This window comes from Ranitomeya variabilis, chromosome 7 (assembly GCF_051348905.1).
Source record: "Ranitomeya variabilis isolate aRanVar5 chromosome 7, aRanVar5.hap1, whole genome shotgun sequence".
NCBI lineage: Eukaryota > Metazoa > Chordata > Amphibia > Anura > Dendrobatidae > Ranitomeya > Ranitomeya variabilis.
Genome location: NC_135238.1, coordinates 141,304,093 through 141,320,041, shown reverse-complemented (window position 1 = coordinate 141,320,041; position 15,949 = coordinate 141,304,093). Strand labels below are relative to the sequence as shown.

Here is a 15,949-nt window from a genome sequence, read left to right as displayed (position 1 = left end):
CTGGGATATACTCGCCATATAAGTCGGGAGTCATCTTATTTGTCGGGTGTCATCTTATACGGTGTGTGCTGAGCTCTGTGGTCGCCTCATATGGTGCCTAGGATGACTAGGTGCCTCACTGAGAAGGTTTAAGTGAATCAAGCCCACCCTTGTATTTTATTACCTCCTTCTTTTACCCCTCTGACCCGCCCTTCTCTGCCTCTCAAAACTCGAGGGGTTGGAAGTGAAGCCGCTAATTATTTCACCCGTCTGGTCTGCACTTCTCTGCCTCTCAAATCTTGTGAGGATGGAAGTGTAGCAGCCCATGCGCGGCTGCGCTGCTTCACTTCCATCCCCGTGAGATTTGAAAGGTAAAGAAGGGCAGACCAAACGAGTGAAAGAAGGAGCAGCTTTATTTCCATCCTCCGGAGACTTGAGAGGCAGAGAAGGGCTGGTCAGGCGGGTAAAAGAAGGAGCGGCTTAATTTTCATCCTCTGGAGACTTGAGAGGCAGAGAAGGGGTGTCACAGGAACTGTTTCTATTTAAAGTCCGGCTGATTTATTTGTGTCCCCTTAAACCACATCACAGTAAAACTGAAATACTGCCTTTGTCCGGCACAAAGTGAAGCATAAAATAAAAAAAACCCATACAATAATGCGGGTTAGCCTGCCTGGCTTAGAGTCCAGCTTCTTAGTTCTTTAGCAAAGACACTCAATCCAGGATATGTGCACACCTCCAGACAAATAGGGAAAACTTCAAAAGGCAAACCTGATTGCAAAGCAGTATAGCAGCAACAATGCAATCATAATGCAATGTATAATTCCCAAGTTGTGATGCAGGACATGAAGAGCCTATTTTTGGAGTGTGAAATCTTGCAAACAATGGGAGAACAGTATGGTGGAAAAGTATTTGTCCTTTTCTATATGTCACCTGTTACTGCTTGTGTGCATTTGTTTCAGTGTTCAACATGAATTTGTAAATTGGTCAGGAAGCAGTAAAGCATTGCAATGCCATCAAATTATCTCCATTAGACTTCGCTCACATGAGCTTATAACATGGCTGAATGCTATCTGATGTCTTATCGAATAACAGGAAAGTAAATGAATGGGCACTCCATTTTAATTATTTCTCCAAGCAAGCCCTCTCTATCTTTCAGTAAGGTTTGGCAAAGACCTGGGAAGGGTCGAAATGTAACCTTGCCTTCAATTTTGTTCAACTTTCTGTGGTGTTTACCTGTACATGTAATAAACATTGATAATTTTTGCAGCCCATATTATTTATCGAATAGCACTCAGCTCAATGTTATTTTATGGGGCAGTGCACATGAGTGATTATTTTCTCATGATGATTTGGCATGAGAAAACAATTACAGTTTGCTGCGATTGACAGTGAGACTGTGCTCACACGCACCCATACAAGTCTATGGGTGCGCCTGAAACATTGGACTGCACTCGGATGTCATCCCAGTGCAGTCCAATATATGCCTAGACAGGCAATGGAGGAGATGGAAAAATTAATCTGTCTCCTCCTCACCTGTGCTGCAATTCCCTCATGCCAGAGGATCGGAGTGCATTGAACTGACACTGTGTTGACGCTCGCAGCAGAGCTGGAGGCGAGTGTCATTAGCATATCGCATTGGATGCTATGCGCTAGTGTGATTCCAGCCTTAATGTGATGTTGAGTATTCTTAATGTCACTCAAACAATTCTGCATTTCTTCACTTGATGATATTGGACTGCATAGTAGTTTAATGGGTTCACATACCCTTGGAAATTACTTTATAATATTTGTAACCATTATTTCAACAATTGGTTTGATTAAAAACCCCTTGGCTCTAGTGTCAAAATACAGCAGAAATGTACATCTATCAAAAATACAACATGCTTACAAATAGCAAAATGGTAGAATAGCTCATTTACATCAAAGTACATAAAAACAAAAGGCAAGGTTTGACTACTGTGTGTAGTAAAAAAAAAAGAAATGTGCTTTAGAGCAGTGCAGTAGTAAACCTGGGATTGTATCATAGTGTTCTCTCATCCATTATATATGTGTGCCCTTCTGAACAGCCAGGTGGCACAAACCATGGCTGGGGCATGCAAATTTTAGCATAAACTTTTATGAAAATAGAATTATCATTGCACCACTAAATTAGAAACTTTACACAATGTATAATAAGCCTGACATAATATGCAATCCAAAATGGTGGAGAAATGCATTATGGTTATATGTTTTGTTTTTCTATTTTCACACAGTTTTTGTTTTTATTTTTTTTACATTAGCTTAGTTTCAAAATCCATTTCTGTTTAAAAATAAATAAATAGAAAAATAAAATGTGTGCTGTTTCTTCTAAGAAATGATGAGCAAGAGAATAACCCCTACAGACTGAGTGGAGCCAATTCACAGCTGTCCGGCACTATGCAATGGTTTATTTTACCGTGAAATTGTTAGGTGCTTTCTGTCACACATTAATTTTTGCTTTGTTCCAAATCCCAACTTACAGGAAACAGACTAACCTCATCACATTCCACCCACCAAGGCTTATTATCTGAGAAATAGGAATTCACCATTGCTGCTAGCGCTTCTCCTTCCCGAGTCCTGAGGAGAACCTGCTTATATACGGTGAAGGGTATTACTTTTCAGGAAGTGTAACCTTAGACTAGACTGTAGTAAAATGCACCTGATTTATTACAAGGACTCATTGCTTTTGGATACATTTTGGGCAAGATTCAGATTCTCTAGTATGTTTGCATGCTTTTAACGCTTAGTTTAAACTGAAATTTCGGTACACGGGCTCACATTTTTTCCTCTTGCCGACATCCGTCACATATGTACAGCACAAGTAGGTAGTGATTGTATGGAGCGAGCTAGTGGGATTACGTGAATGTGGGTCACCAGTCCGTTGCTAGGACAGGTGATCTGTTGTAGACTTCCGTACTTGACATTACGGAGCTCCCTTGAAAGCTTGAAAGACCATGACTTTTACTGAATGCAGCAAATACACTAGGTATGGTGTCACCACATTCAGAAAAGTCCAATCTATCAAAATATAAAAATAATTAACCCAAACGGTAAACAATGTAAATAGGAAAATATGTAGTATCAATAAAAACATTGTCACCCTGCAAAAAATAAGCCTTCACACAGCTCCATTATCTAAAAATTGAAAACATTATGGATATCGGAAAATGTTGACACAACTCCCCTCAAATTTTTTTTTATTTTTTTTTTAAACTTCTGATTTTTTTCAAAACTAAAATATGTAAAACATCTGAACATTTGTGGAATCACCATAATCAAACTGATGAGCAGAATCATATTGCGAGGTAATTTTTACCACACAATGTACACTGTAAAAACAGTCCCCAACAATCAGTGTCACAATTTCATGGCACTTGGAATTTTTTTTCCTGTTTTCCACAAAAAACTAGTCATCATATGCCATGTGGACAGAAAACTTAAAAGATATGGTTCTGGGAAGAAGGGAAGGAAAAGACAAAAATGCAAAAAAAGAAATTGGCTGTGTTGGGAAGGGGTTAAAAAACTCAAATTTTGCTGTAAGTCACACTTTGTTCCTACTAAGACACATTCCCAGGCCAAGCAAAGCACAAAAATGGTATGTTATATAAATATTGCAATCTATCAAAATATGAGATGACAAAAACTAGTAATGATCCACTGCATCGTTAGGGAAAAAAATGCCTGTGTCCTTTAGGGGTTAAGAGACCATTCCAATTGCTTCTCAATAAATAATAATTGCAAATATGGATGTGCAATTGCCCAGTGTATTTTTTTTTCTAAAGAAATTGTATGGGTAATTAATATTGATGACTAATCAAATCTATGGAGGCCTGACACCCCCCATCAATCAGCTGTTAATAGATAAGGTGGTGGCTTGATGTAAAAAATATTGTCATTTCTGATATTAATGACCTATCAATATAATATTCAAAAATTCCCAGCAAACAATCTTGAAATCACAGAGGATGTCATGATAAGATTAACACTCTCAATATGTCATCGGCTCTGCTTGAAGACAGGATTCTAATATCACATTGAGATCAGCGCATTCTTGTCTTTGTGGTTGGTATTAAACAAGGATTGGGCACAGAACACTCCATTCACTTCCAGTTTGCAGCCATCCCTACACCTTGTTCTTTACATAGACTGTATAATGAGGAGGATGTCTATAAACCTATTCATAATTGGGGAGATTATTCGAAACTGATGCAAATTGGACAGTGTAGGATTGCCAACCATCCAGAAAATCCAGGATAGGCTGTACAAATAAGGCATTTTTTTCTGTTCATAAAAAAGCCTTGATGTGCCCCTGATTTTTTTAAAGCTATTTTGATTTGTACAAATAGTTGTGACAGTAAATATCATTTTACAGTTCACAATGAATGCAGTGTGATGCAGTGACCCCTGTTACAGCTAGGGGGCACTGCATGTGCTCCTCAGGATATGCATGGAGGCATATCTGTAGCTGTAATGGTTGAACTAGCCACACACACCTCCCACCTATGGGAGTGGCTACAAGTATATAATGTGACCATGTGGGTCACATGGGGAAAGATGGATGGACCTAAGTGGTCTGTGTGCCAGGTCCTGGAGGGCCTCTGTGTTGGGAGGTCCTGGCAGTAGGACTAGATCCCTGAAAAGCACATGGGGGAGGCCTTGGACCTGGGAGCCTGTGTGTTGGACGGTCCCAGATGGGGATGGATGTCCTGAATAGCACACAGAGAGGAAGCGTGTGCAAAGTCTGTGATGGCACTGCGTTTAGGGAAGCTACAGCCCGTCTGAGGATCTGGACTGGCAGTGTTATGATCTGGTGGCCTAAGAGCAGCATGAGACATAATCTGGAGAATGTGAAACCTGTACTGACCGCAAACCCTGAACTTAACACCGCAACTAGAAGTAGCCGTGGAATGTACTTAGCGCTCCCTAGATATCTCAACACAGCCGGAGGACTAATTACCCCTAGAGATAGAAAAGGGAAAACTATCTTGCCTCAGAGAGAATCCCCAAAGGATAGACAGCCCCCCACAAATATTGACTGTGAGAGGAGAGGGAAAAACATACACAGACTGAAATGAGAATTTAGCAAAGGTGGCCACTTCTAGCTAAATAGAAAGATAGAAAGGATAGGACAGAGTACTATGCGGTCAGTATTAAAACACTAGAAAATATCCACCACAGAAAATACAAAATCTCCACAGCTAACTAAAGATATGGAGGGTATATCTGCATCTCCAGAGATACCAGCTTGGCTAAACAAATCCTTATACAGACCAAGCTGGACAAGACAAAAACATGGAAAAGAACTGAACAATAAGGCCACAGCATGTGGACAGCAAAAATCAAGGCCAGAACTTATCTTTGTTGAAATGAACTGCAAAGCAGAAGAGACCAGGCAGGGATGTGAATCCTCCAGGAACAATGGACAACTGGCACTGACTAAAAGGTGAAGCAAGACTAAATAGCCCAGTCAAAATTGCAAAAAGTGAACACACCTGATAAATGCTGCGATTCAGAGACAGCAGTGCTACCACTTACAACCACCGGAGGGAGCCCAAGAGCAGAATTCACAACATGGCAGGTGGCCTGGTGAGCAAGGCATTGCCTGGGATGGTGATCCCAGTTCGGCAGATTCCCTGAGAGAGAGAGTACTGACAGGAGTCAGCGTATGGAGCAGGAGCTCCTGGAAGGTAACCCAGCGTATGGGGTGATGTGCGGTCACCCACGGCAACTGGTCAAATAAGGTTCAGCGTGTTTAGAGACCGCAACCCAATGTCATGTGTGCTGTATGACTAGGGACATTGATGAACTGTTCAGCGTACAGACACCCATGGTAACTGGACGAAGTGAGAGGTCTAGCATGTTTAGTGTCCGTGAGATAAAGCCGAATATGAAGTGTCTAAAGATAAAGCTGCAACTTAATGTCACCGGTTCGTGCCTATTGTGTTCTATGAAGTGTATATGATGAACTGTGCATAATCAGGTTTATGATGCCATAATAAACAGTGTGTACTGTTTAACCCCTTTACCCCCAAGGGTGGTTTGCACGTTAATGACCAGGCCAATTTTTACAATTCTGACCACTTTCCCTTTATGAGGTTATAACTCTGGAATGTTTCAACGAATCCCGGTGATTCTGACAATGTTTTCTCGAGACATATAGTAATTCATGATAGTGGTAAAATTTCTTTGATATTACCTGCGTTTATTTGTGAAAAAAATGGAAATTTGGCGAAAATTTTGAAAATTTCGCAATTTTCCAACTTTGAATTGTTTTTCAATTAAATCACAGAGATATGTCACACAAAATACTTAATAAGTAACATTTTCCACATGTCTACTTTACATCAGCACAATTTTGGAACCAAATTGTTTTTTTGTTAGGGAGTTATAAGGGTTAAAAGTTTACCAGCAATTTCTCATTTTTACAACACCATTTTTTTAGGGATCACATCTCATTTGAAGTCATTTTGAGCGGTCTATATGATAGAAAATAACCAAGTGTGACACCATTCTAAAAACTGCACCCCTCAAGGTGCTCAAAACCACATTCAAGAAGTTTGTTAACCCTTCAGGTGTTTCACAGGAATTTTTGGAATGTTTAAATACAAATGAACATTTAAGTTTTTTTCACAAAAAATTTACTTCAGCTCCAATTTGTTTTATTTTACCAAGGGTAACAAGAGAAATTGGACCCCAAAAGTTGTTGTACAACTTGTCCTGAGTACGCCGATACCCCATATGTGGGGGTAAACCACTCTTTGGGCGCATGGTAGAGCTCGGAAGCTAAGGAGCACCATTTGACTTTTCAATGCAAAATTGACTGGAATTGAGATGGGACGCCATGTTGTGTTTGGAGAGCCCCTGATGTGCCTAAACATTGAAAGCCCCCACAAGTGACAACATTTTGGAAAGTAGACCCCTAAGGAACTTATCTAGATGTGTGGTGAGCACTTTGACCCATTAAATGATTCACAGAAGTTTATAATGCAGAGCCGTAAAAATAAAAAAAATCGTATTTTTTCACAAAAATAATATTTTCACCCCCAATTTTTTTCATTTTCCCAAGGGTAAGAGAAAAAATTGAACCCCAAAAGTTGCTGTACAATTTGTCCTGAGTACGCTGATACCCCATATGTGGGGGTAAACCACTGTTTGGGTGCATGGGAGAGCTCAGAAAGGAAGGAGCGCCGTTTGACTTTTAAATGCAAAATTGACAGGAATTGAGATGGGACACCATGTTGCGTTTGGAGAGCCACTGATGTGCCTAAACATGGAAACCCCCCACAAGTGACAACATTTTGGAAAGTAGACCCCTAAGGAACTTATCTAGATGTGTGGTGAGCACTTTGACCCATTAAATGATTCACAGAAGTTTATAATGCAGAGCCGTAAAAATAAAAAAATCGTATTTTTTCACAAAAATAATCTTTTCACCCCCAATTTTTTATTTTCCCAAGGGTAAGAGAAAAAATTGAACCCCATAAGTTGCTGTACAATTTGTCCTGAGTACGCTGATACCCCATATGTGGGGGTAAACCACTGTTTGGATGCATGGGAGAGCTCAGAAAGGAAGGAGCGCCATTTGACTTTTAAATGCAAAATTGACAGGAATTGAGATGGGACGCCATGCTGTGTTTGGAGAGCCCCTGATGTGCCTAAGCATTGAAACCCCCCACAAGTGACACCATTTTGGAAAGTAGACCCCCTAAGGAACTCATCTAGATGTGTTGTGAGAGCTTTGAACCCCCAAGTGTTTCACTACAGTTTGTAACGCAGAGTCGTGAAAATAACAATTCTTTTTTTTCCACAAAAATTATTTTTAGCCCCCAGTTTTGTATTTTTCCAAGGGTAACAGTTGAAATTGGACACCAAAAGTTGTTGTCCAATTTGTCCTGAGTACGCTGATACCCCATATGTGGGGGAACTACCGTTTGAGCACATGGAAGAGCTCGGAAGGGAAGGAGCGTCATTTGGAATGCAGACTTAGATGGATTGGTCTGCAGGCGTCACATTGTGTTTGCAGAGCCCCTAATGTACCTAAACAGTAGAAACCCCCCACAAGTGACCCATATTGGAAACTAGACCCCCAATGAACTTATCTAGATGTGTTGTGAGAACTTTGAACACCCAAGTTTTTCACTAAAGTTTATAACGCAGAGCCGTGAAAATAAAAAATAAAAAATTCCACAAAAACTATTTTTAGCCCCCAGTTTTGTATTTTCCCCAGAGTAACAGGAGAAATTGGACCCCAAAAGTTGTTGTCTAATGTGTCCTGAGTACGCTGATACCCCATATGTTGGGGTAAACCCCTGTTTGGGTGCACGGGAGAGCTCGAAAGGGAAGGAGCACTGTTTTACTTTTTCATCGCAGAATTGGCTGGAATTGAGATCGGACGCCATGTCACGTTTGGAGTGCCCCTGATGTGCCTAAACAGTGGAAACCCCCCAACTATAACTGAAACCCTAATCCAAACACATCCCTAACCCTAATCCCAATGGTAACCCTAACCACACCCCTAACCCTGACACACCCCTAACCCTAATCCCAACCCTATTCCCAACCGTAAATGTAATCCAAACCCTAACCCTAACTTTAGCCCCAACCCTAACCCTAACTTTAGCCCCAACCCTAACTGTAGCCTTAACCCTGGCCCCAACCCTAGCCCTAACCCTAGCCCTAATCCTAGCCCTAACCCTAGCCCTAACTCTAACCCTAATGGGAAAGTAGAAATACATTTTTTATTTTTTTTAATTTTTCGCTAACTAAGGGGGTGATGAAGGGGGGTTTGATTTACTTTTATAGCGGGATTTTTAGCGGATTTTTATGATTGGCAACCATCACACACTGAAAGACGCTTTTTATTGCAAAAATATTTTTGCGTTACCACATTTTGAGAGCTATAATTTTTCCATATTTTGGTCCACAGAGTCATGTGAGGTCTTGTTTTTTGCGGGATGAGTTGACATTTTTATTGGTAATGTTTTCGGGCACGTGACATTTTTTGATCGCTTTTTATTCCGATTTTTGTGAGGCAGAATGACCAAAAAACAGCTATTCATGAATTTCTTTTGGGGGAGGCGTTTATACCGTTCCGTGTTTGGTAAAATGGATAAAGCAGTTTTATTCTTTGGATCAGTACGATTACAGCAATACCTCATTTATATTTTTTTATGTTTTGGCGCTTTTATACGATAAAAACTATTTTATAGAAAAAACTAATTATTTTTGCATCGCTTTATTCTGAGGACTATAACTTTTTTATTTTTTCTTTGTTGATGCTGTATGGCGGCTCGTTTTTTTGCGGGACAATATGATGTTTTCAAAGGTACCATGGTTATTTATATCCGTCTTTTTGATCGCGTGTTATTCCACTTTTTGTTTGGCTGTATGGTAATAAAGCGTTGTTTTTTGCCTCGTTTTTTTTTTGTTTGTTTGTTTGTGGTGTTCACTGAAGGGGTTAACTAGTGGGACAGTTTTATAGGTCGGGTCGTTACGGATGTGGCGATTCTAAATATGTGTTCTTTTATTGTTTATTTTAATTTAGATAAAGAAATGTATTTATAGGAACAATACATATCATATATATATATTTTTTGAATTGTTTTAACATTTTTTTACACATGTGAATATTTTTTTTTACACTATAACATTGCCCGGGGGGGGGGCATCATGGTATAGTGTAAGATTGCTGATCTGACAGTTTGCACAGCACTCTGTCAGATCGGCGATCTGACGTGCACAGCTCCTCCAGGCTTCCCGGCGCCTGCTCTGAGCAGGCGCTGTGAAGCCACCTCCCTGCAGGACCCAGATGCAGCCCCGCAGCCATTTTGGATCTGGGCCTGCAGGGAGGAAGAGGTAAGAGACCCTCGCAGCAACGAGATCACATTGTGTTGCTCCGAGGGTCTCAGGGAAGCATGCAGGGAGCCCCCTTCCCTGTGCGATGCTTCCCTATACTGCCGGAACTCTGCGATCATGTTTGTTCGCAGTGTGCCAAGGGTAAATGTGTCGGGGGCGGTCCGTGACCGCTCCTGGCACATAGTGCCGGATGTCAGCTGCGATAGTCAGCTGACACCCGGCCACGATCGGCCGCGCTCTCGGAGGGAGCGCGGCCGATCGCATATGACATACTATCTTGTCGGTGGTCATACTGTCCCACCCCACCTTGACAGGATAGTACGTCCAATGTCAGAAAGAGGTTAAGTAGAGAAACGGTGCCTAAGTGCTTGAATCCCGTGCCAAGCGAGTGTCCCCCTATACACTCAGTACTTGCAATCTTACAGCAGATAATGTTATGTTGGAATATAATGTTAATAATATCAAATAGTAGAAGTATGGGCTGTAGACTTATTAAAGATATTAATTATTTATTTTGGTTTTCCAGTGTGTCTGTAAAAAATGTTGTTGGTCTTTGGTTTTATAATAAGCTGTCCAGAAAAAAAAAAAAAAGCATGTTGGCATCGCTGACAGTGGTTGTTCTTGCTGACCAATCTGTTGGATGATGTAATTTTACACAGGGCTCCTTGAAAAGTTAAGTGTTTCACAACTGCCAAACCACTTTAAACATCCAGGTCACATGCAGATTACTCAGTAATGATGTTCTAAAGCATTATTGCATAGTGAGCAGCTGAAAAAGTGGGGATCTGGGTGTCAGACACAAATAGACTCCCCATACATATGGTGCAGTTGGTTTGTTACAGTCTTTACCTTCCTGATCGCTATTGATTAGGAATGTGTGTATTAGGATGCTGTGTATTAGAATTGATGTGTTAGGACATAGCAGCTCCTGCTGCCTCCTTGCACACAACAATCACATGATCAGTGTTACCAGAAGAGGACACAATGTCAGTGCTTCGTTATCTGCATCAGAAAGCACTGACAGTGCTTCCTCCTCTGTCCCATGACCGTGTGATTGCTGGGTGCCAGGAGGAAGCAGTTACTGCTCAGTCCTGATGCAAAGGGTCTTAATTCACAGCACTGTGGCTAGAGGAGAAAGCAATGTCAGCAGTTCTTAATACACAGTATTAGGTGCCGAGATTGTTTCCTCCACTGGAACCCAGATCAGCTCTATTCAACTGGCAGGGAGCTGCTTGCCATATAACTGGCACTAATGTACCAAGGGTGCTCATACCACAGCTCCTGGGCAGGGGAGGAAGAAAAAAAATATACAGACATTACAGCAGGGGATCACAGCTGATTCTTTCTGTGAGGTAAAACATTTACCTCTCTTTTTTAAACAATGTTTTACTTCAAAGAAGGAATCAGCTGTGATCCCATACTGTAATGTCTGTATACTCTCTTTTCCTTCCTCCCCTGCCCAGGAGCTGTGGTATGAGCAGACAATGCCCCTGTACAGTCAGACACAGCCTTTACACAGTGCACAGCAGGGGCACATTTATAAGATTATCTCAGCACAGGAACATTTTTTTTACATGCATCTAATTGTGGAAATTATTATCATTTCAAAATCTATTAATTAAACTTTTGTTCAGGGAAAGCTCTTTTAACTTGTTTGCATTGGAGTCAATTGACAAAATCCATAAGTCCTGTAAGCAAAACTCTACTCACGGTGAGAAAGAAATGGCAAATAAGCCCAAAATGTCTCCAATACAAATGTTTTTGGGTCTAGGTGTGATCAATGTAAAAATAATGTAACAATTGGACTCACTATACCAACTACCTCAATCATCTTATATCGGTGTGGTCTGAGCACTCGGACCTCCACCAATCTTTATTACACATATTGTTTAGTGTCAGACATATCATTCAGTCTTGAATTTTCACTGAAGCTCCACTTCATGTAGCATATTTGTATCATTCTTGGAGAAGATTCTGCAATATTGATCTAGGAAAAGTTATTCCTTCTTACTAAAGTTCTCTCCCACTCAGGACAACATCTGCAAGGAGTTTGTATGTTCTCTCCATGTTTGCGTGGGTTTCCCCCGGGTTCTCCGGTTTCCTCCCACATTCCTAAGACATACTGATAGGGAATTTAGATTGTGAGCCACAATGGGGACAGCGATGATAATGTGTGCAAACTGTAAAGTGCTGTGGAATATGTTAGCACTATATAAAAATAAAGATTATTATTATTATAAGAAAAGTCTGTTCTACATGGCCAATGAAAGTTCTCAGTCAAACCTGCTGAAAACTGTGTTATTCAAGACACGTATTCTTTTCTTCACATGTCTATGCATAGTCCAAGTTCACCCGTGTCAACCTTATAGCTGCACCTATAAATAATAGCAACAGCTTGTCCAGTTTCTAGACTGCGGATTATGGTTCAGTGGCTGTGACGTATTGATGTGCCTTGCCTGACTTATTTCCATGCTTTGAAGAACTCTTATACATGGTTTAAAGCCACTGCAATTGCAAACAAAATCCAGCAGCCTTTCATGAAATAAACTTGCAAAGATCTTGCAATGATTTATGTGAAAATCAGCAGACATCCAAAGCAAAATATCTCCCCAATCCCAGCAAATGGTAGACTGCAAAATAATAAAAAAACATTTCACTCCACATTCCAAAGACCTCAGTCAGATTTTCCACATCCTATGGTCTAGGCATCATGTGTAAAGACCTTTAAGTGTGCATCTAATAATGACTAATTTTACAGCAAATATTCTTTTTACGTTGCTGAGTGTTGAAGATTAGGTATTTAACTGATTGAAAGTGAAATAATGATATTTATCTGCTTTTTTCAACTTTCAGTGGCTGATGAAAGTAATATTGCTTCTATTAATGGTCACAAGGAAGGTAAGGAATTTCTACTGCCCTGGGCATTTTTTAGAATACATATTGTATACTGTATGAGAACTTTATTTCTGTTAATAGAAATTTATAAATATTTACGACATAGGGCAGATTTATAGCACCACTTTGGCGTTTTTATATTTCACCTCCTGAGTGGAATTACTAATATACACTCACCGGCCACTTTATTAGGTACACCTGTCCAACTTCTTGTTAACACTTAATTTCTAATCAGCCAATCACATGGCGGCAACTCAGTGCATTTAGGCATGTAGACATGGTCAAGACAATCTCCTGCAGTTCAAACCGAGCATCAGTATGGGGAAGAAAGGTGATTTGAGTGCCTTTGAACGTGGCATGGTTGTTGGTGCCAGAAGGGCTGGTCTGAGTATTTCAGAAACTGCTGATCTACTGGGATTTTCACGCACAACCATCTCTAGGGTTTACAGAGAATGGTCCGAAAAAGAAAAAAAATCCAGTGAGCGGCAGTTCTGTGGGCGGAAATGCCTTGTTGATGCCAGAGGTCAGAGGAGAATGGGCAGACTGGTTCGAGCTGATAGAAAGGCAACAGTGACTCAAATCGCCACCCGTTACAACCAAGGTAGGCCTAAGAGCATCTCTGAACGCACAGTGCGTCGAACTTTGAGGCAGATGGGCTACAGCAGCAGAAGACCACACCGGGTACCACTCCTTTCAGCTAAGAACAGGAAACTGAGGCTACAATTTGTACAAGCTCATCGAAATTGGACAGTAGAAGATTGGAAAAACGTTGCTTGGTCTGATGAGTCTCGATTTCTGCTGCGACATTCGGATGGTAGGGTCAGAATTTGGCGTAAACAACATGAAAGCATGGATCCATCCTGCCTTGTATGGAGCAGCTTTGGGATGTGCAGCCGACAAATCTGCGGCAACTGTGTGATGCCATCATGTCAATATGGACCAAAATCTCTGAGGAATGCTTCCAGCACCTTGTTGAATCTATGCCACGAAGAATTGAGGCAGTTCTGAAGGCAAAAGGGGGTCCAACCCGTTACTAGCATAGTGTACCTAATAAAGTGGCCGGTGAGTGTATATTCCTTGTCTGTAGTAAAATTCTCACCAGCCGCCGTGTTCTGCTTTTCTTGCCGCCCCTCCGGTCATCTTCTGCTAGTTGTGACCCATTGTATGCTCCAGAAGTCACTTCTCAATGTAACTCTATGAGAGCAAGAACGAGGCCAGAACAAGGATCTTGTAGACTTACATTGACAGCTTGTGACCGTTACCTAGGACTTCCGCTCAGTCAGCAGCTGTGGTCACAAGTTGGCGGAATGGGACCGGAGTGCCACCGGAAACAGCAGGAGATTGATATGTATTTTGCTAGGAACTGACAACAAACAATAGTAATACCACTACAGTAATGAGGTAAAAAAAAAAAATCCCGGAGTGGTGCTTTAGTAAAATCATCTACGTTTTAGACAGTGCAGACTTAGACAAGTCTTAAAATGCACCGAGTTTCATCACAGTGGCTCATGCAGGATGATACATTTGTGAAAGGTTAAGACTGCCTCATCTAAATTTTACAAGACCTATTAGTTGTCTTACTTTGGTTCAATAAATTGTAAATTTTTTGCTGAATTTTGTCTCAAGATATAAAAATGTGAGAATTCTCATTGGTTTGACACATACAGTCTGGTAGCCTCTATGTTGATACAGGGAGAATATATACCTTCATGCCATGTTAGGCAATAGATAGAAAAATAATACAATTTTAGAGTCCTCTGAGACTGAGAGACTTTAGAGGACGCTCATTTTTTTTTTTCTGACTACTGGCTAACATGGTACAAAGATATACATTTTTCTTGTCTCGAGACATCAAAGGTTACACCATATTCCTTTTCCATGCACTATTCCCATTGACTAGCACTCAGGGGTTCCCCGACATGACAGTTGTGTGGCACAAATTCAGACAGAATTCTGTCACTTCTAGCTTTATCAGCATTATCAGGTTTAATTTACAATTACTATGGCCAACAGAAATGGCTAGTTGCCAGAGATGTGAGTTTCCGTGACCTTTTATATAGGTTAGTGGGCATGCTGGGCAAGGTTAGTATTAGATCTACTGTCTGCAGTGACTTCTATAAGAATCAGAATGGTAGACAGAAGGTGACATATTCTCTTCTAAAACGAAAGGTGTGGATGGCATAAGCATGGTGTAATATGGACATACTTACCCTGAGACATTGCCTGGATCGTTTACAATGCATGTGCATATAGTTCCTACAAAGTGTTCAATGTAGAATTTTCCCTTTTTTACAACCTAACATTGCTGGTATACATTATATAGCTGCTGTACAGTACTAATATGATGAAACAGACGCAATGTGGCCGTGCACCTACCCAACCTGCTGCCATGATCCTGAATTGTCACTTGTGCAAAATATTTGGTTTCCTCTGCCTGGCTGCCTAGTACCATAGCACCTCTGCATGGCCGCCAACGTACCAGGACATAAATGCCCAACTACTGTGTTTTAGATAGGATTAAAGCACTTGAAAATGCCAGAGACGATGGCACTATTCCTAGTGTATGTGTGTGCCAATCTCAATGAGGTAGTGCAGTAATGTCAGCACTGCAATGCATCATGCTATGGTTGATTAATTTATTCCTGCTGCCAGTGTCTGCAGATTATAGTGTTTTAGGCTGTAGGTAAAGCTGAAAAATGCATGAAAATGCATGCAGTATATGGAAGTACATATAGAGTACAACGTAAATGCAAGGTCAAGACATCAGAAAAGCATACATCAAGAATGAATGTGTCCAGCAAGGACTTGAGGAAACCATCATCCTTAAAAATATAGACAATGTACTGAGATCTGTGGAATGAATCTATGTACCGTATTTGAATATGCATGGTTAATTATGGAATTTAAGTTTAATATAATAGTTATACAGAAAATTGGTACTACATGACATTCATTCTACATGGTTCTGCTATATGAAAGTATTTCTACATAAACTTATTGCTTAAGTTGCCTTGAATAGGAATCTCATTACTTGGAACTTATCTTTTAATAGGGAATCTATTACCAGGTTTTGACCAGCATAATGTAGAGACAAAGACCCTGATTGCAGTTATTTGTCACTTACTGGGCTGCATGCCGTAGTTTTGATAAAATCACACTTTTGTCAGCAGGAGATTATTACTAGATGAGTAGTAAACCTGAT

The 15,949-nt window shown here is 40.7% G+C and overlaps 1 protein-coding gene across 8 annotated transcripts in view; it reads left to right on the top strand.

The window, feature by feature from the left end:
- The window catches only part of PARD3B (par-3 family cell polarity regulator beta), a 2,038,921-nt gene that overhangs the window by 798,836 nt on the left and 1,224,136 nt on the right, over positions 1 to 15,949 (top strand). For 7 of the 8 annotated variants that reach the window (XM_077271960.1, XM_077271958.1, XM_077271961.1 and 4 more), the window contains exon 16: positions 12,706 to 12,750. The exons of the other annotated variant lie outside the window; for it this stretch is intronic. In XM_077271960.1, coding sequence (XP_077128075.1) covers positions 12,706 to 12,750 — 45 coding nt within the window. The remainder of the gene's footprint in view (positions 1 to 12,705; positions 12,751 to 15,949) is intronic. 8 annotated transcript variants of the gene reach the window in all.